The 26,066-nt window shown below is 42.6% G+C and overlaps 1 protein-coding gene and 1 long non-coding RNA gene across 32 annotated transcripts in view; one reads left to right on the top strand and one right to left on the bottom strand.

Annotated features, from left to right (window-relative positions):
- The window catches only part of RFFL (ring finger and FYVE like domain containing E3 ubiquitin protein ligase), a 71,693-nt gene that overhangs the window by 27,074 nt on the left and 18,553 nt on the right, over nucleotides 1-26,066 (bottom strand). For 2 of the 28 annotated variants that reach the window (XM_070227643.1, XM_070227654.1), the window contains exon 2: nucleotides 7,717-7,790. The exons of 13 other annotated variants lie outside the window; for them this stretch is intronic. Coding sequence is in view for 4 of the 15 variants with exons in the window: in XM_070227639.1 (XP_070083740.1) it covers nucleotides 19,170-19,296 (127 nt within the window). In the remaining 11 variants the exon portion in view is untranslated. Of the gene's footprint in view, nucleotides 1-776; nucleotides 1,132-2,936; nucleotides 3,113-7,436; nucleotides 7,590-7,716; nucleotides 7,791-18,783; nucleotides 18,948-19,169; nucleotides 19,301-26,066 lie in introns of those variants that run through there. 13 more of the 28 variants (XM_005597574.4, XM_005597575.4, XM_070227644.1 and 10 more) reach the window with 12 other exon arrangements.
- On the top strand, nucleotides 1,005-24,359 carry LOC106783439 (uncharacterized). 4 transcript variants are annotated; one of them, XR_011423320.1, is made up of 8 exons: nucleotides 1,005-1,231; nucleotides 2,337-2,451; nucleotides 9,016-9,122; nucleotides 9,741-9,917; nucleotides 11,775-11,977; nucleotides 17,450-17,530; nucleotides 18,819-19,117; nucleotides 22,095-24,359. It is a non-coding gene; the product is annotated as an uncharacterized lncRNA (long non-coding RNA). The 4 variants fall into 4 exon arrangements; XR_011423319.1 differs by having other exon boundaries at nucleotides 1,006-1,231; nucleotides 11,761-11,977; nucleotides 22,095-23,656; XR_011423317.1 differs by lacking the exon at nucleotides 22,095-24,359 and having other exon boundaries at nucleotides 1,006-1,231; nucleotides 11,761-11,977; nucleotides 18,819-19,682.

The following is a 26,066-nucleotide window of genomic DNA, read 5'->3' as shown; positions in this document are numbered from 1 at the left end:
ATCCTCAGGTCTCAGCTCAAAGATCTCCTCTTTGGAGGAGTCCTCCACAGCGACATACACTCTCTCATTGCCCTTTGAGTTTCCTTCATGAGAAGTATCATAATCTGGAACTGTGTGTGTTTGTTTATCTGCAGTCTATCCACCCACAGACTGTAAACTCCAAGGGCAGGGGCCTCACCTGTCTCTGCTTTTTAATCTGCATCACCTAGCACAGAGCCACTGCATAGTAGGCACCCAAATAATTCGTGGAATGAGCAAACGGAGGTCAGAGGAACAGTCAGCTTTTTATCAATACAGCCAATGAGTCAAGTCCTAGTTCTCTCTCCTTAGGGCCCAAAGCATTTTATCAATATTTATAGTGACATAAGCGACTATGAAAAAGAAAAAGCCCTTTATCAAAAACAAAGGGTGGCTAACCTTGCACAGGTTCCTTAGGCCTTTTGAGTCTGTCTCCTCACCTCTGCAAGGGGGATAACAGCTCCCCTGTTGGAAGGTAGCTAGGGATGAGAAGTAACACACAGCGCCTAACCTAGAGTAAGTGCTCCATAAACAGCATATTAAAATAAACGGTCATCTAACTCTAATTGCAATTCTAAAGCAGCAACAGCCTAGATGTTCAATTGCGCCTACTGGCTGGAAAGTCCAGCATCTCTCTCTCTCTGGTCACCCAAAGCTCCAGTTCCTACCACCCAAAGGACTGGGTGGGGTGGCACCTCTGGCACAGCTGATCACATCACCCACACAATGAAGAACCAATCGCTATCTTGAGAACTCACCTGAAATTTAAAATCATCTCGAAACGTTGAAGGCTGCTTACTTTTAAAAAACAAGTTAGTCTGAAAAGAAACTTGAACTCCCTTGAAACTGTTTAATTTAAAACATAACCTCAGAGTCACAACTGGAATTTTCCAGTAAACCTGCCGGAGGTGGCCACCTCAGAAGGGGAAGATTTAAAATGCTGGTGACAACACAATAGCATAAAATAGGGCAACTGCTGCATTTGTAAGTAAGCAGAGTGAACACAGCACAGACTGGTCTCACTTCCTGTGTGTGGGACAATGAGGCATGTTCTCTGTGATACTGAGATTATTTCTGAGATACTCATTTCAGAATAGAGAATTCAGAACACCCAAGTCACAGAGGAGACAAGTATATCATGGAACTTTGGAACCCAAAGCCTGAATCAGATCAACACCCCTCCTGAAGTGGTGTACCAGCCAGACGTAACAAGGTACAGTCCACAAGGCCGGGACACAGTGAGGAAAATGACATTTCCAAATGCTTTAAAACCCAGCAGACATTTTCTATCCTCCAAGGTAGTCCTTTTGATGTGGGTAATGGATAATGTCTATTTCCTAAAGAAGAATTTTATTTTAGGCCTAAATTTTTAGAAAATGGAACAGCAAAAAAAGGAAAGTTCCCAAATAAGTTTTAGACTGAGTCTGACTCGACCTTAAATCCTGGCTCTAACACTGAGTACCGGGATGAGCTTGAGAAAGCTGCCTTTCTGAGCTTCAGCATAACAGAAATAAACTTTCCTACACCTCACAGGCTGGATACAGAGTAGGTGCCCAGCATAACGAGGCAGCACAGCTTCACTGGGCTTTCAACCTTACTTACAGAGCAGAAGGCAGTACTAGACATGCGGTAAATGGTAGGCATTGTAATACAGCACGGGACTGAGGAGGAGTCCATGTTTGCCTCTCTCCAAACAAGCCTCAGAGAACCTGTTCACGCTGAGATGGCAAAGACAGCAACAACACCAGGGCTCTGTCTCCTCTCTCCTCCGGTTCCCGATTACACTCTAATATAACGATCAAAGCCTGAGGTGAGAGAGAGAATCTCCTGGCTGTTATTTCAGGTGGCAGACAAGGGGAAAACTGGGGGAGTTATTCAGAGTCGGGGTCCTGAAGTCCCTTCTCAGATGATCCTAGGAAATTTTATTTTTTAAGGAAAAAGTAAAAACTCTACAAAACACCTAACATGTGCCAGGTGAGTTGTTACATTTGCATCCACTGTCTCATTTAATACAGTAACGCTGCAAAATTCAGAATGAAAATGTTCATTTTGTACTGAGGAGGCTGGGCCCTGAGGACTGGGTAACTGGCCCAGGGTCACACAGCTGGAGCGTGTCAGGATCTAAGCCCAAGTTCTCTGACTAATTGTGATCCTACACTTTTTTCACCACCCACACTCCTGACCCTCAGCACTAGTCATTCAAGAGCCTGTGTACTGGAAGAGCAGTTACCAGACTGACTGTGGGAGAAGACAACGGATATCACCCAAAGTAGCCAGCAGGGAGGAAGTATTTAATACTAGCTTCTACTCCCTTCTAGGGACACCAGAAAGGGACACCTACCTGCCAAGCCAACCTTGCAACACTTGAGGACCTTGTAAAAGATGTAACAGAAACCCCTCCCTGGGAATCCAGAAGTTTAATTTATACATCCAGTAAGTCATCTGCATTTCCTACTGACTAGGACTTCGGGGCCCTAGTGCTACAGATACACGTGCAACTTTCTAAAGATAAAGCCCAAACCTGGCATATAAGATGTGTTTCAGTTTCTATTCTTGCCCACCTTTGCTCCAGCTGAGGGAGGGTTTTGACTTAACAGTCTCAACTACAACTAATGCTCTATTACCTTCCTTTTAATAAGCGTTCTCACTGGTAACCATTAAAGAAAATGAAAGTAAATCCTTGGAGCTCGTTCCTCAACCTCAGCTCCAGCTATCCTCCTATTCTTTCGGTCCCTCAAACGCCAGGCTTCTCTGGCTCTAGGAACCTCCCTCAAGCTATTCTCTCAGCTTCGACCACTGTTCCCACTCTGTCTGTCTCACGTGGCATGTATTTCCTCAGGGAAACCCTCTCTGACCCTGTCTCTGCTCCCACAGCATCTTGTACACCTCCCGACACTTTAATTCATTCATCTGATTACCTATTTAGCACTCCTTTCCGCCAAGCCCTCTCCCATTCGCTGGGGTTCCAAGAGGAACAGAACCAGGCAAGGTCCCTCACGCGTGGCGATTACCTTCCGAGAGGATGAGCACTAGAGCAGCACTGTACTTACCCAACTGGCCAAAACCAAATCATTCTGTTTCAAGTTTTCTTCTCCTGTGGTTAGGATGTGAAAAGTGAAACAGGAAGTAAGAGCAAGTCTACTTTACAGCTTTACTCCCAGACTTAGTGCCAGGTAAAGGTGATCACTGGGTATTTGTTGAAATATTACTTATGATAACAGCATTAGAGCTTTAAAAGAAAAAGGGGACAGAAATTCATGCTTAAAAACTCCACAACTGTAATTCCAGAGTGATCAGCAAATTAAGAGTTTTAAAACCATATAACCACAGCAATACCTTTAAGGAAAGGCCTAATAGTAATAGTCCCACCGCTACCTTACACATGCTGAAGATAACCTAAGTGTCTGCTAAAATTACTTGAAAAACAAGAAAAGAAGGGCAACAGACAGACCTTCTAAAAGAAACAGAAAAATATTACAATTGTCAGTGATGATAGCATTAGAAAAACAGAAAGGGAGAGCCCTGAGGAGGAAGAAGATGAACACTTCCATCCCCCACTGTGTCACAAGGCACAGAGGGCTTCAATGCCCTCCTGGGGGCTTTGGTTTGGAATGGTGCTGCGATGAGAACTTCCAAGAATACAAATAAAAATGAAAACAACAAATGGAGAAGTAAAATAGAGAAAAGAAATGCTAGCAATCAGAGACAGACCTCGACCAGCACGCCCAGGTCTAAGCAGAGCTTTGCCTGTTGCTACTCACACACACAGCGAGGCAAGGTGTAGGCAGAAGCACGACAAAAAGATGCAAGAAACAGAACGGCAGAGGGTCCTGCAGCATAAAGTGTTAGAATGATAATATGAAAAAGGGGGAAAGGAGAGAGATTTCACTTTTCCCCTAGTAATAAATCGGCTCTTTTCCTGAAGTGGTAACTGCTGTAAACAACTTAAAAACATACATAATAATCACAAGTCATAAATGTTCTTGGAAACTGCCTGGTTTCAACTAGTCTATGACAAATATGTGCAGAGGGACCTGAGCATCTGCTGTGAAGTTCAGGGAAAACTCATTCTAACCAATGGAGCGGTGCCAAAATCTCACCCTCGGGGGCTGACCAATCAAACGGCTGCTTCTTAGCGTGGCAGTTAGGAGAGATGACAGATTGAAGACTGCAGCAGAGAAGCCTACACATTTAATTTCAGCCCAGGCATTCTGCCCCGAAGGGGAGTCAATCAGGAAAGAAAGCAGTTCAGAGGAAAGTCTTGTAACCAGGCTGAAAATAATAAATGGACCTGTAGTTTAATTAATTATCACAGGATCCTTCTTCCACCAAAACCGATGACAAAGCTCATCAAGAATAAAGAGACTCTGATCCCCCTCATACTCTTGTGCAGGAAACAGGATTTACCACATAAGCTCTTGCAGACCCTCTGACTGAAGAAGCTGCTTTCAGGAGATATTATCACAGTGTCCGACTAATGGGTAAAAATGTTCACGAAGCCAGGGACAAGGAGAGAGGGTTTCTGGCACTCCTGGGCCCTGGGAAAAGGCAGCCCTTCAGGACAGGAATTCTGCCTAGGATCAAAATTACAATCATGCACTTTACCTTTCCAAAGTGGACTGCATGAAAGTTACTGTAGCAAATGTAGTGCGGTGTGGGATGAATGTGGACGCTAGATTCTGGGTTATCTAATCCCTTTAAACCTTAATTTCCTCAAAACCAAGAGAAGCTGCTGCAATGAAAGGGTAACTGAAAGGTTTAAAATAATGCATGTGAATCATTTACTCCAGAGCCTAGCAAAGAACAGATGCTCAATAAGAGTTGGCTATAGGGGCTGGCCCTGTGGCCGAGTGGTTAAGTTTGTGTGCTCCGCTTCCGCAGCCCAGGGTTTCACCGGTTTCGGATACTGGGCGCCGACCTGGCACTACTCATCAAGCCATGCTGAGGCGGCATCCCACATGCCACAACTAGAGCACTCATAACCAAAATATACAACTATGTACCACGGGGCTTTGGGGAGAAGGAGGAAAAATAAATTCTTTAAAAAAAAGAAAAAAGAAAAAGTGACAAAATTTTTCTGCTCTATCCCCTATCCTACTTTTTGTTTTTAAAGACATGCTGATACCTTTAATCAGGCTCCATCTAGTTTTCCAATCATCCTCGAAGAACTACAGGACTCCAGGCTCCTCCCACCAGCTCTTAATTTTATAACCCCAGAAGAACAGCTCAGAGGTGGTTTATCCTCCGTGCAGCCCCAGCCTGTTACATTTCTTCCTAATTCTATCCAATTGCTAATGAGTTTGTCTCTTTTCCCACAGCCCAGCCAGTTTAGACTTTCTCCCTTAGCTCCTCAATCTCTCTTGTCCACCAAATTCTGAGAAGAACCGAACACACATACACCCGGCCCCCACCTGGTGCTCCACAACTGCTTGCACTGCACTAAAGTCAGATAGGATTTTGTGATAAACCCAGGATGAATTCAGACTAACCACCCCCTTCTTGGGCTGGGTTTGATGTTTGATCTCAATCTGAAAATTATGCTGACTTTCTGAAATGTTTTCTGCTCCTGCCAGGAAGTGATATGCCCAGTATCTATCCCAAGGAGCAAAAAGGGAGATTTCTAGTTCGCCTAGTACCACAAAAAAAACCTTTGTATTCTTGCGTATTCTCTCCTTGTGAAAATACCTGCGCTTAACCTGGTCTCAGGTTTTACTCTTTGCCTACATCCCACAACAAAGTGCAAACTGGCTCATATTCATGACTCCTTGATAGATTCGAGAAAAAAGACACCTGTGCTGGCATCAGGAAGTAATGCTGTTCTCATCGATGTTGAGATGTGCTGCTACTTCACCCATTTGCTCCCAGAATTACAAAGTGGAAGGACAGTCTTCTTTGCAACATAGTAGGGATACAGAATGCACAAAAAACATTCCCCAGAGCTTTACCTGCCCCATATTATGGTTTGACACCATCAGAACAGACCTAATCTGAAATAACTCAAGCGGTTATAATAAGCCACCAAGATCCCAAGATCACTTGCCTATAGTTACTCTACAGCCAAGCCAGCCCCCAGTGAACACGAGATACAGCAGACTTCACAGTGGGAAGCGACGAGGAATGGGAGGGAGGTTCAGAAAACAGGAGTGCCTATGACTGTTTATCAGCTGAGTGACCGAGCCCAGCAAATCACTTCTTCAATCTCTTCTCCAGAGACCTGCCTAGGAGTAAATCAGTTCAGCAGTTAGCATCAGATCCAGCCTCCAACACGCAGGGAAATTTTCAATTCAAAGACTAAAAAGGCCGCAGGGTAATTTGTAAACTACCACACTCAGGAAACACTCAAAAGGTGTGCTAGACGGGCCAGCCCAGGGGCGTAGTGGTTAAGTTAGCACACTCCACTTCAGCAGCCCCAGGTTCACAGGTTCGGATCCCAGGCATGGACCTATACACGGCTCATCAAGCCATGCTGTGGTGGCATCCCACATACAAAAAATAGAGGAAGACTGGAAGGGATGTTAGCTCAGCAACAATCTTCCTCAAGCAAAAAGAGGAAGACTAGCAACAGATGTGAACTCAGGGCCAATTTTCCTCACCAAAGAAAAAGATGTGCTAGAAATCCTAGAGTCCTACAAAAGGAATCCATAATGTAAAAGGCTGGTGAATTATAGGCTAAGATTTCCCATTGTTATTAAAAAATAAATAGGGGCCGGCCCGGTGGCTCAGTGGTTAAGTGCGCACACTCCGCTTTGGGGGCCTGGGGTTTGCCAGTTGGGATCCCGCATGCGGCCATGGCACCGCTTGGCAGGCCATACTGTGGTAGGCATCCCACGTATAAAATAGAGGAAGATGGGCACAGATGTTAGCTCAGGGTCAGGCTTCCTCAGAAAAAAGAGGAGGATTGGCAGCAGTTAGCTCAGGGCTAATCTTCCTCAAAAAAAAAAAATTAAATTAATAAATAAATAAATAGCCGGGGCCAGCCCCGGTGGTGCAGCAGTTAAGTGCACACATTCCGCTTTGGCAGCCCGGGGTTCACCAGTTTGGATCCCAGATGCGGACATGACACCACTTCACAAGCCATGCTGTGGTAGGTGTCCCACATATAAAGTAGAGGAAGATGGGCACAGATGTTAGCTCAGGGCCAGTCTTCCTCAGCAAAAAGAGGAGGATTGGCAGCAGATGTTAGCTCAGGGCTAATCTTCCTCAAAAACATAAATAAATAAATAAATAGCTAAGCACAGCTTGAATCCTACATCTACCAAAAGTACCAGATCGGCAGTCAATTCAGCGGTTTCATTTTATAAAACCTAAGGATGCAGTATGGTGCAAGCCAGGAAGAACCACCATGCACCAGGAAGAATGACCTGACCCGTAGAAGACATGCACCTGTTCAAAGGCAAGGGCAGTAAAGGACTAGTTACCTTAGCTCCTTCCCAAACCAGAAAGAGAGACTTCTTCAGCCAAGCTCAAATATCAGAAGTCTTGACTTTTTAACCATACCAAGTTTCAACACACAAGTCACAGTGAAGACAAGCACATCCTGTTTGCACTTGACTTCCTGTTCTGGGCTGTCTGATCTCCTTACACGGCAGCTCCCTACTCCAAATAGGTAACCTCTCATATCTGCCGACAAGTGGTTCACTCGACAGTATGTCAATGACAGTAAAATACATTATTCTATGAGTTGAGCAAAAGATTCACCTGAAAAGCACAAAAACCATCATGAGCCTCGAAGATATTTTCTGGACTTCCCACGCTTCATACCGACATCTGACCTAAAGGAAACAATAAAAACTTAACACAAATCGTGCTGAGATAAGAAAATTAAGCCTGAACCAAATCTTGGAGTATGAGGGCTGGGAAAAAGGACAAGAAAAATTGGAAATGTTTTTATTATTGAACGTTGGCCTCTTTTCAAATGTAGAAGACACAGCTTTCTGTCAGCCAGTCCCCACTGAGCACATTCCCAAAAGGGAACCACCCCAAGAGATCGTGACAATTAAAAGGGCCCTTCCGGTGAACACTGCCCCCAGGCCAATCGGAGCCTACTGTTCAGCACTGCAAAAGCCTTCAGTTTTATTTTATTTTATTTTTTTTTGAGGAAGATTAGCCCTGAGCTAACATCCGTGCCCATCTTCCTCTATTTTATACGTAGGACACCTGCCAGAGTGCCTTGATAAGCCAGGCAAAGGTCCGCACCCAGGATACAAACCAGCAAACCCTGGGCCGCCAAAGCACAGCGCGCTAACTTAACCACTATGCTACAGGGCCAGCCAAAAGGCTTCCGTTTCAGAGACCTGAAGCCTCCAAGTGAAACTTCCATTGCTTTCAAAGAGCCAGTGGTTCCCCCAAGCCGCATTCAGTGTTGGGAGCAAATGGTGGGCAATGAAGATCCCAGTTTTGTTTTGTTTTTTTTAAAGATTTTATTTTTCGGGGCCGGCCCTGTGGCGCAGCAGTTAAGTATGCACGTTCTGCTTCAGCAGCCTGGGGTTCGCTGGTTCAGATCCCGAGTACGGACATGGCACCACTTGCCAAGCCACGCTGTGGCAGGCATCCCACGTATAAAGTAGAGGAAGATGGACATGGATGTTAGCTCAAGGCCAGGCTTCCTCAGAAAAAAGAGGAGGATTGGCAGCAGTTAGCTCAGGGCTAATCTTCCTCAAAAAAAAAAAAAAAAAAAAAAAAGATTTTACTTTTCCTTTTTCTCCCCAAAGCCCCCCAGTACATAGTTGTGTATTTTAGTTGTGGGTCCTTCTAGTTGTGGCATGTGGGACACCGCCTCAGCATGGCTTGATGAGCAGTGCCATGTCCACACCCAGGATCCAAACCAACACAAGCCTCGGCCGCTGAAGCGGAGTGCTCAAACTTAACCACTCGGCCATGGGGCCGGCACCGGAATACGCCAGTTTTTACGGACATGTCATTTAGCTTCTTTGGGTCTGTTTTCTCATCTGGAAAACAGGAGGGTTGGACTAGTGTAATCTCTAATGTTTATTCCAGCTGCTGAAAAAATTCGGAGACTCAGTACTAAGAGGAGAAGCTTCTGTGGCTTCCTGCATCATTTCTTTGGTCAAATAAGATGCCTCTAACATCCCAGAGTCCAAAGGGTGAATATACACCTTGGTTTACCTCTCAAGTACCCAAGGATTTTTTTCCCTTTCCCTTGAAATGTCAATCAGAAAGTTTTCCACTTGAAAGCAATATACTAACAAACCTTAAGGACCGTTCTTTACACATGGTCTTTTTATTAAGATTTCAATGTAATCACCACTCGGTTCCCATGCTGGTCATATGATTCCTGGAGAGACTAGAGCCACAAAAGGATGGAGAAAATCTGACCAGCAGCATGTGGCACTCCCACACAGTGACTGCTAATGGGGAAAGAATGAGGCAAAATCTGGGTAAGAAAAGGGAGTGGTGAAGACAAGTTTGGTGAGTCAGTGCAAGGGAAAACACAGCAAGTTTAACAGAAAAGAAAAGGAAATGGGAAAGGAAAAATAAAAGCAAAGAAGGGGGGAAAATCTAAACCAATGAGCAGAAACTTAAATCCGAAATCCTGCTCATCCATTCATTCATTCATCCCACAGATATCAGATGCCCACTATGTGCAGGGAACTGAACACAATATTAGAGGAGATACAAAGGTCAATCAGACACGCTCAGTGAGGTTTTGGTCTAGTAGGAGACAGAAAGGCATGTACACTAACAATTGAAATATATGGCAGAAAGTGTATTGTGCCATAAAGAAGACATAAAAGAGAATCCTCTACTATGAGACCCAGAGGAGGAAGAGATTACTCCCAGTGAGGGATCAGACAAGGAGGCTTCATAGAAGAATGACATTCCAAGCTGAAAACACAACAGAAAGAAGGACACCCTACCAGGAAATCAAGGACATATAGGTACAGTGAGTAACTGGATTTGATTGAGTCATAAGGGAGGGATGGTAATAATAATAACTAGCAATCCAGAGAGCCATGGCTAGACTGGATAGCTGGATTGGAGCCAGACTGAGTATTCCAAAATCAGACTCAGAATTTGAATTTAAATGCAGTGGAGAAGGAAGGGGGGGGGGTTGACTAGTCAGGAGAAATCTCATAACTTAACCCATAAAATTAAGATAATGAAATCAACACAAAATCAATGGGTGCAGAGATATGAAAAGTCCCTCCAAAGAGATACGATGTCTTCCAAACCAAAGTAAGAAGAAAGGAGGACGGAAAGGCTTGGATGATGGCATTAATATATTTAAACAAAGAATGTGACCACATCCAAGTATGGTCAACAAAGAGACTTAGAAAAATCTAGAAAAATAGAGGGAGCCATTTTGATTCCAGAATCACTCAAGGCAGAGAAATATTGGAACCAGGTGATACACCATCTTTTCTGCAGGAGGACAAGGCTCTTTTATGAAGCTTAAAGGAAACAGCATATAATAGCAGCTGGGGTCTGGGGTCTTAGAGTCAGAGGGACTTGGTTCCAATCTCAGTTCAGGCTCTTACTAGCCTGGAAAGAGCCTTGGTTTCCTCATTTGTAAATTGAGGATAATTGTGCCTACTTTGCAGGAGGACCATTGGGAGAACTGAATGTCCTACTGTATGCAAAGCACTTAGTATAAAACCTAGCATATAGTAAGCAATCAATAATCTTAGCTTTTTGGTAACTGTATTCTCCCCCACAAAGTATGCTATCATATTATTCCATGCTCACCAAGCAAGCACGATATTATTAAATTTCATTTCTCAGTTTTCTTGGTATTGAAAAGCAATATCCTAGCAAAATCCAGAATCCTGTTAACCAAAAAGGAATCATCCTTCACTCAAATAATAAATTGGCATTCCATTCTGAGCACAGTCACTCAAGTCTGAATAAAATCCTGTCTCCATAAGAATGATCTTTTCCAGCTACAAAACAAAATACATTTTGTTACCTGAGAACCAGACCTAAATCATAGTGACCTAAACCCTGAGGGGTCTTCCTGAGAAGCTAGATGTCACCCACCAGTCCAGCCCTACCTAATGCTACCCTCAATCTACAAGCCAATTTGGATAACACTTTCTCATACTTGTCCTCCACCTTCATCTCTCACATACCCTTCAATTATGCACTATGATGAAGCACTATATCTTCCTCTCTAACCTTCTAGAGGTCAAAGATCCCATCTTATCCATCTTTGCATTCTTTCCTCCATATCCCAGCATACCTTGCATCACACAGAAGCATGATATTTACTGTAAGAATGAATTTCAAACACAACTTTTTTTAACAGCACAATCCATTGCAATCTGCCATTCCTGCACCCTGAAGCCCTCTTCTGATTTATTGAACTCTTATTCTGCACTTTTCCTCCCCTCTCTTCTCCGCTCCCCAACCTCTCCACATCTGAGCTACCAAGTATTAAAGAAAAGTCAGAAGACTTTTATTCACTGGGTTCCCAACAAATTCACACGACTGAGATCAAGCCAACACTGGGCTGGGAAATCTTTTATTCATATCTAGTTGATGTCTCCACTGTGACTCCAAAGAGCAGTGTTGTGCAGGGTTTAAGATACGGGGCCTGGAGTCAGACGCAACTCATCGTCTTCCTGTGTGACCTCAGTCAAGGTGCTGAATTTCCCTAAACTTCATTTTCCACATCTGTAAAATGGAGTATCTAAATGAGGTAATTAATGCAAACCCTTAGCACCACAGAGTTCAAAAAATGGGAACTAATGAGATAATTAATGCAAACCCTTAACACCACAGTGTTCAAAAAACAGGAACTAACACTGTCTTCGAGTTTGTCTAAGTCATCTTCCAACCCCCATTCTCTCTTCTACTCCTTCTTCGTTGGATAACCAAAACCTCCTCACCTACTTCACCGAAACAATTCAACTGAGTTCTGTCCACCTATTCTGGGAGGCAATGGTGGCACAGTGGAAAGAACACTGGAAGCAGGAGTCCAGCTGGTGCCACACACTAGGTATGTGACCAGGCACTAACGTTTCATCTGTGCCGCAGATCCCTCAACTGCAAAACGGGTATATTAATACGTTCCTTATAGAATCACTGTGAGAATTAAATGCAAAAATATGAAAAAGTATTAAGCAGATGAAGAGGGGGAAGAATAAGTGAGGTGATAAGGCTTTCAATTAAAACAGACCTGGTTTCAAATTCCAGTTCTACCACTTAACCAGCTGTGTAACCTCAGGTAAGTTAAATTCTTCAGTCTTCAGTTTCTTGTCTGTAAAATGGGGAAAATAACTTCAAGGAGTTCTTAAGAGATTTAAAACAATGTGCAGACTACTTGGCATGTTGATTTCCCATCCTTCTCTGTGCTTCTTCTTTTCTCTCCGTTTCAAAAACTCCCCTTTATTCACTAGACCAGTAAGTCTACCATTTTTGATAAGTAAAAAAAAAAATTTAGCAATCTACATCTATATTTAACAGCAAATTAGACAAGTACTACTACACAAATATACTATGTTCTATCTAAAACATAACACTATCTAAAAGAAATTTCAAAGGGTAAGTTAAAAACATAGAAAAACTTTTCTAATATTTCCTTCCCATACCCCAAAAGAAGGATTCATATGCCCCTAGAATTTGGAAATTCATTTTGGAGGTCACTACTCTATTAGGCCAACTGTTTAAAGACAAAGATAAATATAATAGACTTGTTACAGCTCCTAGTACAGTGACTGGCATAGAGCAGATGCTCAGTAAGTATTGGTCCATTACAGTTTTAAAAAGCCTGCCTCCACACACACTCTTCTCTGTGCAAGTCTGCACAAAGCGAGCTCTCTGCTCCGTCTCCCTTTCTCTTCAATTCCCAACTTCCCCACCAGAGTAGCTGATACTTTGCTTCACTTCTGTGTCACACACTTATTCCTTAGCTCCGCTCCACTCTACTAAAGGCCCTTTCTCCAAGGTCACCAATGATCTCCTGATGGCTGAATGCATGGCTTCTGTCTAATCCTCACCTTCATGACCTCCCTGCAACCTCATAACCCCATGGCCTACCCGCTTCCTTCCTCCAGCCTCTCTCCCAGGCTCCTTCCCTTTCGGCTCCCACTGAAAGTGCAGTAGCTTAACTCCACTTTGATCTCAAACATCAGTCTTCCTCTCTGTCCTTCCCTGGCTCCTCCTTTTGTTCCCTAAATCACCCCTAGGGCTCTGTACTAACCATTCTAAGTTTCCTTCTCTAGTGAATTTTGGCTCTACTTTTTAAATATATCCTGTTCTCGCTGTGTCACTGCCATACCCTGCCTTGTATGCCATTATCTTTCTCAAGAGCTAGAGCAAACATCTCCTTACTGGCCCCATCTTTGTCGCTCTCTATTCTCCAGACAGTAGTCAGGGTAACCTTGTGCTTTAAAAAAACACACTCTGCTTGTTACTCTCCTGCTTTAAAGCCTTCAGTGGTTTCCCACCAAGCTTTTCTGCAAAGCCTAGACTCCCGATATGGCCCACAAAGGCCCCGAGTGATGTGGGCCCTGCCTTCCTCTCCTACTTTACCTCACACTATTCCTCTCCCCACCCCCATTCACCTCACTCTAGGTCCTTCGTGGTCCCCTTCAGCTCCTCAAAAATAATAAATTATTTACTGCCTCAAGGCCTGCATACTTGTGGCTCCTTTCCTGCCTGGAACACTCTCCACAGCTGGCTCCTTACCAGTCAGACTTCAGCTCACCTTCCCTAGAATGCAGTTGTCTGGCACACAGTGGAAGCTCAGTAAGTATTTGTTGAATGAATAGATTCCATAGTCCTCAGTCAGATGACTCCAAATCTAAATATCGAGAATCAATCTCACCCTTCAGTCTCAGCACCTCATTTCTAAATGCCTGCTAGATAACCAGACCTCAAATTCAGCATACCAAGTATGCTCAAAGCCAAACCCTTCCTCTTTTCCCAAACCAGTTCCTCCAATTTTCGGAGATTATATGAGCAATGTAATCCACACTTTCCACTTCAGAACTATGAATTTCCCATTCATTTGCTCCACCTGCCCAAAATTCTCATCACTCTTTAAAACTGAATTCAAATATCACTTCATTCATTCATGCATTCAATCAACCACTTATTCATTCAACAAATACTTACTGAATACCTTTTATAAGGAAGGAACTATGTTAGATACTGGAAAGCAAAGCAGGCATATTTTTGTCTATTACACATCTGTCAAATAATCATACAACTATTTAATTATAAACAAAATAAATGCTATGAAGGAAAAAGAGCTAGAAACTACGAGAAAAAAATAAGTGAGGCATCATGAAACACTCTTCTGATGAGGTGCTGAGTGAATGAGATATAACCTACACTAGGCAGACTGAAGGTAGGACATGCCAGGCAGAGGTTCAGCCAAGTCCCAGAAGCAGAAGACCAGCAGGCTGATCTTAAGGTGCCTACCATTTGGCCTTATATGTTACACCTATCTGGATCTGTCTCGTTCCCGTCCACCGTCCCATCCTCCTTCTATTGATAGTTACCTGAGAGAAAGGACATAGAGGGCTCTTATGTGTCAATATCCCCAGGAGATACTGAGTCACATGTCTGGTATCTAAGGAGTCTAAGCTTGTAAAAAGCTCCCAGATGACTCTGACATGCAGCCAAGTTTGTAAATCAAATGCCCAAACTACCTACTCAATAAACAGGAGTTGATTATGCTCTCACTAAAAATCTCTAAGGTCAGTATGGCAAATTGTTTCCAAAATTGGTCGCAATAATCCCAACCATCCTGCATGCCCTTCTGCAGTGCGACTTTGACACTCAACCCTTCAAGAGGTGGAGTCCATGTCCCCTCTTCTTGGATGTGGGCTACACTTGTGACTTACCTTAACCAAAAGAATGGGGTAAATGTGATGAAGTATGACTCCCAGGCCTAGCCCTTAAGAGGCCCTGTAGCTTCCATTATGGCCCCTTGGAAACCAACCATCATGTAAAAGGAGCCCAATCTAGATTAATGAATGATGAGAGGCCAAGAGACAGATGGACCTCATGGAGGAGAACCAAGATGTTGCAGCCAATAGCTAGCACTAAGGCCCCAGAGATGTGTGTGAAGTCATGTTGGATCCTCTACTCCAATCAATATCACATGGAGCAAAGCAATATCTCCCTCTTCCCTGAATTACTAACCCACAGAATCATGAACAATAAAATGTTTGTCATTTGAAGCCACTAAAAGTTTTAAGGTGATTTCTTACACAGGAATAGATAACTGAAACAGTCAGAAATTCAACACTCTCTTTTAGCAGTCATTCAAATCTTTCCCAACTTTGATGATCAAGAAACTGTTCCTCATATTCATTAAAATTACTCCTCCTTCAATTTAAGTCCATTTCCTCCTAAATCTTTGAAGTACATGAAAAACAATTAATCAAAATCCCCCTGGCAAAAACTATGCTTGTACTCAAAGATAGTAATCAAGCCATCTCTTAGCTTTTCCTTCTCCAGGAGAAAATCTTTCCATTTTTTTTTTAAAACTTATGATAGGACTTATCTTTTTAATTTTTTAATCATCTTTATCCTCTCTTAAGTATGGCAGGACCAAAACTGGATGCCACATGCCAGTATCTAACAGAGATTATTTCCTAGCCCTCATGGTTCACCTTTCTATAATCAAATCCCACAAAGTCCCAACTACGGCATGTTAGGACCCCAAAAGTTGTGAATTACCCTACAAACTTAATCACTTACTAGAATTACTGTGAAGCCTTTCCTACTCTTAACACTCAGCTTGCTCCATTTTGTGATGACTCCCTTCACTCATCAATCTGGGTTGACACTCCACTATTGCAGTAGGTTTTAACAAATTCTAGACATTTAAAGCACAATAGAAAAGCTTCAGAGGTTGAAGTGGGCACACCATTAATTTCAGTGAAGGTCTCTAACCACGGTCAAGGCCTTTCCACAAGGTTAGGCAGGCTCTGGGTACCTCCTCCTTCTACCATGAAGATAAAATAGCCTTGTAAAAGGCAAGATCTTTAGCACTTGTGTATTGAGCAAAGGCACCTATTCTATAGAACCCAATAGGACAGATTTAACTACAAAGAGACAAACCAGCTGCTTAACACAGTGTAAAAACATGTTTTTTTCCTCTGAGTCTTACCTGAATGTATGCTTCAATGTCAGAAGTAGCTTTATAATCACCAGTAAAATAGGCAAAATAAAGCCTACCCAACACAAGATATTGCAGGTATCAAATAAAATGACACAAGAGAATAATTTTGTAAAGTACTATAAAAATGTTAGGTGATATTGTGGGACTAGGTTTTAGCAAGCCTTATAAATCTTCAAATTAACTCTGAATGGTTACCAATGGTTTCAGGTGACATATACAGAATAGGCACCACGGGCTCAAGTTCATCAAATAGGAACCAAAAACATGCCATCTAACAAGAGAGCTTATGAATTTTCTAATACTGCCAAGACTAATAAAGCCATCTGGACTAGTGGATTGACCCTGGGGACCCACACTTCAGCCACTGTCTGGAGGTGCCAGGCTCTAGGTCAGGGACCAGGTTCAGTCAAGGAACTCAGTGGTCTAGTGGAAGAGATAGACTGCGGAAGTCCAAATAAGGAAAAATAACTCTACTTGAGGAAGTCAGGGAAGGTTTAACATATGAACTAAGCCTCCTAGGAGATGAGTACTTTGCCAGCAGAGAAGGGGAGGCCACTAGGAAAAGGCACAGAGTCCTAAAAGGAAGTGGTTTAATCAGGGACTGAAAAAATGAGTTTAGTGAAGTTTGGAGAGGAGAGAAACGCTGGAGAAAGGAGCGGGAGCTAAGACGGGCTACAGCAAGAGGTAGGATGGGGTCAAAGTGTAAAGGACTTTACCTATCAAGCTAAGCAGGAAACAGGGCACAAATGGCACTCTGCAAACCCAAGAATGAAAAGGTTAGATCTGGCCTTTAGGAAGGTAACTGTAGCAACAATATGAAGAAATAGGAGCCGAGAACGACCTATGGTAGAGTGGCAAAAGCCAGGTCAAGATTTGATAAGGGTCTGAACCAGAAGTTACAAACTCAAATTCCTGGAGACAAAGCGAGTAAAATGTGACATCTTTAGTGTGTAAGATCTGGGGGAACGGTGGTATCTGTAATCTTTGAAGAGTGCAGGCCCTGCCTTAAAGTATTCACGCACAAAGTTTTAAGTCACTGGGCAGGTTAAACAAAATGTCTAGTTTTTGACCTCTGGTAAATTAAGGCAATACAGTGGGAATGAAGAAAAGACATACATCAAACACTACTCCACTATAATCAAAAGGGTTTAGCAACCACAGATTTAGCATATTTAGAGGATGTGAGGCATAAAAAGAATGAACAGGAAGATTTGGTGGACATAATTATCAGAGTTCAAACATAAAGCAATAAAATCAGATAAGAGATATGGGTAGGGGAGATAACGAGTTGTTATGCATTGAATTTAAGATGCCTTTTGAACACCCTGGTAGGTCTGTCGAGTTGGACAAAGTTTGTCAAGATTTGTCAAGTCGGAAACAAGGATCTGAAGTTTGGGAGAGACAGCTCGGCTGGTAAGACATACTGAGGATAGCTAAATTTATGGCATATTTGAGATCCTTAGAGGAAGGAGGTGGGGGAAGAGTGAAAAGATACCTCGTGAGTGAGATGCCTTGGGGCATCTTAACATTTATGGGATAGTCAAAAGAGAATGGGAATAAAGGAAGGATGCTCCAGAAACTCAGAGGAGACAAGGTGGCCTCCAAGCCAAATGAAGAGGGTTGCTGGGAAAAAAGAAATGGTTCAATAAAGAGTGCTTCAAGCCAAATGCTAGGCAGAGATTAAATAAGATGGAGGCTGAAACCAGAACATCAGTTTTGGTAACAAGGGGTTTACTTGTGATCTTCAGGAAAAGATGAGTAGGGTAATGGGGATAGAAGCTAAAATAACAGAGTTGCTAAGAGGATCAGAGTTGAGGAAGTACCGTACAGGCTCTTCCTCATTCTACCCATGAGAACCTACTATGTGCCAAGTACCATGGCTATAATCCTAACAAAACAGACTGGAGTCAACCCAAGGCTCTCCTGAGTACTCATCCAGTCCTAGTTAGTAAGAAGAGACCTCAAGGAAGTGACTTCTAGGCTCAAGCCAGGCGGCTAGGGAAAGTTGGGGCAGGGTATTTCAGAGAAGTCTTGTTTGTGGAAAGGCCTGAGATGAAAGATAACATGAACCATTTGGGGGTAATTGTAAAGAACAGAAGTAAATGTTGAGGGGGGCAACTCCCTAGAGATGAGGCTGAAAATTTAGAAGAGTAAGAGGTGAAGAGCAGGTGGGAAATAGGGCAGCAGCCTGAACAGAATTAGGGATGAGGAGGGGCTCTTCATAACACCTCAGAAAGGAATATGGAAACTCACCCATAAGACAGTGTTCTCTACAATTCCAAACTGACAGTTATTAGGTAGATAAGCACATATGTTTGCCTCTCTCTCTTCCTTTAACAATGGTTTAGCTTGACTAAACTACTTCTCACAAGATACAAAAAGAACAGAAAACATAAGAGCAAAAGATGGATAAAGTGTAAACCTAACGTGTTTGCCTTCTCTAAGGTCTATATAATAAATGGTCTAAATAGGTATAAAACCACATCCAGATCCCAAATGAAATGAAACTTTTCCCTTCAAGACCCCCTCCAAAGAGCTGAAGGACTAACTTTAAGATTCCCAAATTGATAAGGATTTGACTCATTTCTGAAGACTAGAGATTTTCCCAGTTTCTCCTGCAGCTCAGTTTAGCTAATAAAACTAAGAGAAAAACAGTCTGGGGTTACCTGATTTTGCCTGTTTCAAAACATTGCCACGGCAGAAAGCAAGCTGCCTCCTGTTCCTGCTGCTGAGGTCCTTGGAGCCACGCTCAGATGAGATCATCTCAGGAACCAACAGCGGCGGCTTTCAGGCAAAGTGAATGGTGCCGCCTGGGGACGTATCTTTGGTAAGCAAGATTGCAACAGAGCAAGCAGTTTACCCAGGGCAGTGCTGACTCACGCTGGGCAAAACTCCTATTTCCCAAACAACTCAGCCGGAGCCGACTGCAATCAACTGCAACCTTGGGAAGAAAAGGCACCCCACCGCTCTTTAAAAATCGAGTGCTGATTACTGGGGCAGGTAAACCTCATTCCCCTACTGCTGGTCACTCGGCAGCCTCTGGAGCCCTTACCTGGGAAGCTCCAGTGGTCACTTTCTGAAATTTCATCTGAGAACAGCCTAGGGCTCAGGACAAGATTACTCGAGGTAGCAGGTTCACAGCTCTGAAGATTTCCCCAAGAGGCTGATAGAGAAATCATTTTGCACTTACAAATTAGAACATCTGGGTCAGAGGATCCTGGGAACTTGCCCAGTCATCGCTAGCTGGTCAAATCATGAGAGTAAATTTTTATCAGCTCTAACCGGGCTCACGCTTCTTTTTCCCCTCTAGGCCTTCTCTGACCTCTCTACTTCCTTAGACAACTTAAGTTCTCTAATTAAGACAGACATACTGCAGGCTTTTTTGTTTAATCAGCTGCCACATTCTCTCTGCTAAAGCTAAATTATCCACCATCATACCTACCAGATGCTTAAGGAATATAGGAGTCTGTGAAAACCGCCTTAACATTTGCCTTTAAAAGAAAAATCCCTAAATGTATGTCGATTCTCATTTATTGGCCAGCTTATTAAAAAATCAATTCTAGAATGACTGGCTCATCAAGAGCTATTAATTGGTATTGAATTTGCCCTGACAGGCTAGAATTGGCATTGGTGCTACACAAAAAAACTAAAGATTGAGTCCTTGCTTTCTATGTGTTTTCATCTGACGAAAAAGAAATTAAAGTTCATGTCAGATCCTTCTGTTCTCTGCTCAAAATTTCCCATACTCTCCAGCGATTCCTTAGCATGGGCATTTGAAGTTACCACTCCTAGCCTCGTCCATCCTTCAAGGTAGGTCTCACATGGCATCAACTCTGGATATAGCTGCCAACCTGGCTTGTCATTCAATAAATATTATTAGGTTAATTAAAATGTACATGTAGACCATCAGAATTTTGGTTTAAAAAACTATGCTACTTAATTGTATTCCTTTTCCAGGGGCTAAGTTAAAAGAAAGTTATTTATCCAACTCATTTAATTTCCCTTAATTACATTATTCCAGTAGGATAGACACACTGAGCTTTTATCAAGTTTTGTAAAACGTTCTCTCTTTTATTTCCTCCCCTTCAGCATTTTCCTTTTCAGAACATGGCTGTGTTTAAAGAAGTTTTCCTACAGTATGTGTTAATTAGTCCTTTTCAAATGATAAAAGCATCTTTACAGCAGTTGCCAACCATTATCTCACGGACCACACTTTAAAAAATATTTCTGTAGTTGATGATAAGTCACAAACGTTCTAACACAAAGCACCTCTCAAGGCACATACAGTATAAAGGAACATGGAACCTCTTTTGGAAAAAACACAGTATTGTTCACAGCTTCTGGCTCATTCTGTAATACTAAACTTAAAATAAGGAAGAGAAAATCCAGACGGTACTGTGCCCAGGAAGTAAATGTAAATTATACAAAGAGCAACGTCAGGGCCAGAAGCATCAGAACTTCCTAATTCTGCTAAGAAAAGCACCATTTAGCAGGTGAGGAGAGCTGTGGCAGCTTATCATTTCCTTGTTTGGGATTCTGTACAGTTCCAATCAGTTTCCCCAAAACATAACCATACTCCATACTCCAGAAAGCCTGAGTTATATATGTTTAGAGCTTTAAAAAGATGCTAAATCTGAACTAATGGCTTCAGGCACTTGAGGTTTAATGAGGTCATATGAAAATTATGAGAATATAAGAGAAATAAGAAAAATTATTGTGGCTTTGAGCTTCAGTTCTTTCAATGCATTATCCTAAAATTCAGACAAGTAATTCATCACCCAGTTATACAGGTTTATTTTTTATGGGTGGTCACAACAGATATGGAATGTGTGTGTGTGTGTGTGTGTGTGTGTATGAAATTTGCACACACTTGGGGCTGGCCCCGTGGCTGAGTGGTTAAGTTCATGCACTCTGCTTTGGCGGCCCAGGGTTTCGCCGTTCGAATCCTGGGCGTGGACATGCAAGCCCTCATCAAGCCAAGCTGAGGCAGCATCCCACATGCCACTAGAAGGACCCGCAACTAAAAATACACAACTATCTACCTGGGGGCTTTGGGAGAAAACGGAAAAATAAAATCTTTAAAAAAGAAAAAGAAAAAGAAATTTGCACACACTCATACCCCTTGTTTTACTTTTTAAACAAAAATATGTAATGCCATTTATAGCGCACATTTGGTTTTTTTTCTCCCTGCAACAGATCTCACCATTATAAACAGTAAGCAGGTGTCAAAAGAGAAATAAAAATATTCCTTTCTCAGGATTCTTATAGTCTTCCAAATTCATAGAAGATTACCAAACACATACACAAAGATATGGAAGGACACACATGCCAGGAGGGGAATTGCAATGGGAGCAGATCAAGGAAATATTTTTAGCTTTATTAGTATTTGAGATTTTTCTAACAAGAAGCTTATATTGCAATATCACTTGGTAATTTAAAATTTGGTTAAAGTTTAAAATTTTTTTACCGTTTATGAACTACTTTAACGTTTTCCTCCTCACTTGTTCCTCTCAACACCTCCCTTTCACTACTTTCCCATTCCCAACATCCTAAACCATACTGCACATTTCTTCTTCTTAAAGATTTTTTGTTTATTTTTTTTCCTTTTTCTCCCCAAAGCCCCCCGGTACATAGTTTGTTTTCAGTCGTGGGTCCTTCTAGTTGTGGCATGTGGGATGCCACCTCAGCATGGCTTACCAAGCGGTGCCATGTCCGAATGGAACTGGCGAAACCCTGGGCCGTGGAAGCGGAGAGCACAAACTTAACCACTTGGTCACAGGGCTGGCCCCTACATTTCTTCTTCTTAACAAAATTTATCTTACTTATGTCCACATCCTTTTTCTGATTGAGAAGACAGTGAATTGATAAACCCAAACTTTCAGAAACCAGCAGCAGTCTCACTTTGTTAAGAATTAGGGACATTGCCAAATTCTAATCTTCAGTGTTCTGATCTTATAACCTTTTTTTTTAAAACTAGAGTACCTCCTCTTCAAAAAGACAATGGGATTGTCAAGCAAACATCTATCATCTAATAAATGACAGAAAGTGATGAAAAATGAAGTAAATTTTAGGATACTTGAGAATCAACGCTAGGGCTAAGAATCAACAGGGGTGCTTATTGAAAATGATCACTTCTCGTCCCAGTTCCAGACACTGAATTAGCAGAAGCACAGGGAGGCCCCGAGTCGGAATTTTTAATAAGCACCTCCCTCTCCCAAGCGGTTCGACGCAGACAGGCCCTGGATCCTGTTTTGAGACAGGTCACAACTATGCTTCCTAAGCACTGTTCACAGTAAAATGAAGTTTCTTTTCAGAGACCACCAGACTCAACACTTGCCTCACTGAGCAGCCTTAGACATCAGTCCCCTCACCCACAAGAACCGCCAAGAAAATAACAATTGAACTGTATTTATTTTGTCGATTGGACCATTATTTTCTTCAAGCCTCCAGAGACAATTATCCTAACTACTCTTAAGGATTTTAGCTGTCACCTATAGTGGTGTTATACTGAGACGTTTTCACACCTGGGATGCAGTACAAGGGGCTTAATGGAATTTTTATGGCTGTGAAAATTAAAGTTCACTTGACTCAACAGAATAGTCAAATAAAACAAAGGAGAAAACCTCCCCAAAGGCATGGCTTGAAAGGAGAAGCTTTTGACTTCCTGATGAGGCAGTTCTGCCCAGACATTCAAACCACGGGATGCTATATAGCTCATATGTCTTCAGAGTACCCGAATGCCAACTTATCACCAGAGCATCAGCCGACGCAGGCTTACTGGAGCATGTGGAAGCACAGACCTGCTGTATAAAATGGCCTCTCCTGGGAGCCAAAGCTGTCGCCACGGTGGGGATCATTCCATCTTGGGGCCAGAAGGACCCGACAGTCCTTTTAATCTTTAACCAGCCACTTTCATGTTCAGATATAGGAACCGGCACTGCGTGAGGTTCAACCCGATTCACAGCACTTTGCAGCAAAATCACCCCTGAGCTGCGTGAGGGCACGGGAACAGAGTGTGTCCCTGCTGGTGCAGTTACCAGAATCTGTTCCACAGTGTGACTGGGGGCACTCTATTATCCACTCTGGTATAACACTCCATAGTTCAGAAAGGTATCCAATACCGCGGGTATATCAGCCTTCCTCAGGCACAGTGAAATTCTACGTTCCTAAGTGTCAGGGATTGACAGAGTAGCAAACCTGCAGGAAAAGGAAGAATCCAAGGCCGAGAAGACACAGTCTGAGGACCTGATGACAAGATTGGGAGAAAGGAAGTCAGCAACGTAACCAAACTGCTTTCTTGAGGAGCTCACTTTAGAAACCTGGCAATGGCAATCTTGGAAGCATGTGATGGGCATAATTTTCTCTACAAAGCTATTTCTTCATTTTTTCCTGAGCTGCTAATACAGAAGAAGGGCAGGGGAAAGGCCCTTGTCAAACTCCATCCCTTAAACAAGGCCAACAGCTTCAATAAGTGACTAGTAAGCTCCTGTCCTATCCCCCAGTAACTACTCTCCCAAAACAAAAGGTTCTGTAATTCAACTTTGACGACTTCCTGAATTCATAAATCTTCTTTATTGTACACCTCTTGATTCTTCTCCTCTACACACACTCCTGCCCCTCCCACTCCCACTCTCTCCTCAGACTCGTGCCCTGTCTCCAATAAGTCAAACTTCCTAAACTTTCACCCTGGTTTCCATTAAAAACGCCACAAGATTAAGTTACCTTTGTTCACATCCCCAAGTCTAGGAGGCCTTTGGTGACATGTGTTTCATCTTGACGGGAGATTTCCAGCCAAGTAGATAAGATTACTTGTTCACCTACAATTAATCTTCAAACTGGTTTCTGTAGGCTATGGAAATAAAAGGCTGAGCTGCACAGCTTGGATGTCCCATCAAGGTAATCAAAGTAATGCAAGAGGGAGAGAAGACAGGAAGAGACATTCCAAAATAAAGACTGAACTGTGCCTTTCAGGAGCACTTAAGGAAACACTCCATCTGACTAAGCACCTGACGAGCAGACAAATACCCGAAGGACTAGACATTCGCTAAAGATGACTGCTCACAGTTCTGGCTTCCCCCAAGGTTCTGCAAGAGATCACATCAGAAATCCGACTTGCATTACCAGGTGGCTACATAGATCCTAACATCCAGAATTCTACTGATTTACTTGCAAATAAAGCTACAGTCTTATTTCAACCCAAACCCACGTAACAAGGAAGAAAATATAGTTCAGGTGTTTCAAAGGTATCTCTCTTATCCCTTTTATAAGAAAACACAAGAAGGTTAGAGAAAGGAACCCAAAGCTTTGTCCCAGGCATTAAGTGCTCAAAAAATAAATCACAGGAAAAATGCCCATAATACATTACCCACTGGAAGAAAAAAAAAAGCACTACAGAACAGCAGGTGGGGAATACACACAGACACACACACACACACACACACAGAATACATACATACATAGAGAAAGAAACAAAACACATATAGTTAAAAAGTCTAGAACCATTTAATAGTTACTTCCGGCAGGGATGGGGGTTTACCTTCTGCTTTATACAGACATTTCTGTGCTATTTTAGAATGAGCAGTGTACACTAATTACTATTACCAGAATAAAGTACCTAAGATCACTTGATAAATAAACTGAAACAAGAACAATTTGAACAAGTTGTTAGGGCCATTCTGAGCCAAATTTTCAGCATATTTAAGGCTATATTCATTGAGGCAAATTTATAAAAAATTAACCAAAAGTTCACAGTCTTGGGATAGCATCGTTGGTTCCTTCACCACCACCAGCAGCACTGTGCTACAAACAGTGCTGTGCTAGGTGTTGCCGGGTAAAGGGAGAGAGTTAGTCTTGTGCTCGCACTCCTTGCTTCCACCAAGGTTAGTCTTGGTTAGTCTACCCCCTCTCAAGGAAAGCGTCACGGGGGGATTAGAAAGCAAGTCAGCAGACCACTGAACACTACAGAGGGAGAGCCACACAGAGGGCTAACAACACACAACTCAAAAATCTTTGCTCTTTGTCAGTCAAATCAGTTTTACTAAGTAATCTGATGAACTTAAAAAACAAATATGCTATCTATTAGAAAAGCCAAAATAAAAAATGGTGACAATACCAAATACTGGCAAGGATGCAGAGAAACTGGATCGAATACACTGCTGGTGGGACCATAAAATGGTACAGCCCCCCTTGAAAATAGTTTGGCAGTTTCTTTAAAAAGCTAAACATCTACTTATCATTAATACTCAGCAACTGTATTCCTGGGGACTTAACCCAGAGAAATTAAAACTTGTGTCCAGGGCCAGCCCCGTGGCCGAGTGGTGAAGCTCGTGCACTCCGCTTCAGCGGCCCAGGGTTTCGCTGGTTCAGATCCTGAGCACGGACATGGCACCACTCATCAGGCCATGCTGAGGCGGCATCCCACATGCCACAACTAGAAGGACCCACAACTAAAAATATACATTTATGTACCGGGGGCCTTGGGGAGAAAAAGGAAAAATTTTTAAAAATCTTTAAAACAAAAAAAACGTGTCCACAAAACACCTGTCCACAAATGTTCATAACGGCTTCATCTGTACTTGCCACAAACTAGAAACAATCAAAATGCCCTTCAATAAGTAAATGGTTAAAAAAAACTGTGGTACATTCATACCATGGAATACTACTTAGCAATAAAAGGAATGAAGCACTGTTACACACAACAACTTGGATGAAGGGCATCGTGCTAAATGAAAAATGCCAATCTCAGAAGCTCACATACTGCTATGATTCCATTTCCATAACATTTCAGAAGTGACAAAATTATAGAGATAGCAGATTCCTGGCTGCCAAGGATTAGGGGTGATGGAGGAAGCGGGGTGACGATGAAAGTGCAATTATTCATTCAACTGTCCCACCACTATGCGGAACCAAGAAAGGTGAAAAGTTTGTAAAGCAAAGCACATTTCATATT

The sequence above is a fragment of the Equus caballus genome, chromosome 11 (genome assembly GCF_041296265.1).
Source record: "Equus caballus isolate H_3958 breed thoroughbred chromosome 11, TB-T2T, whole genome shotgun sequence".
Classification (NCBI taxonomy): Eukaryota; Metazoa; Chordata; class Mammalia; order Perissodactyla; family Equidae; genus Equus; species Equus caballus.
This window is presented reverse-complemented; position numbering and strand designations above follow the sequence as displayed.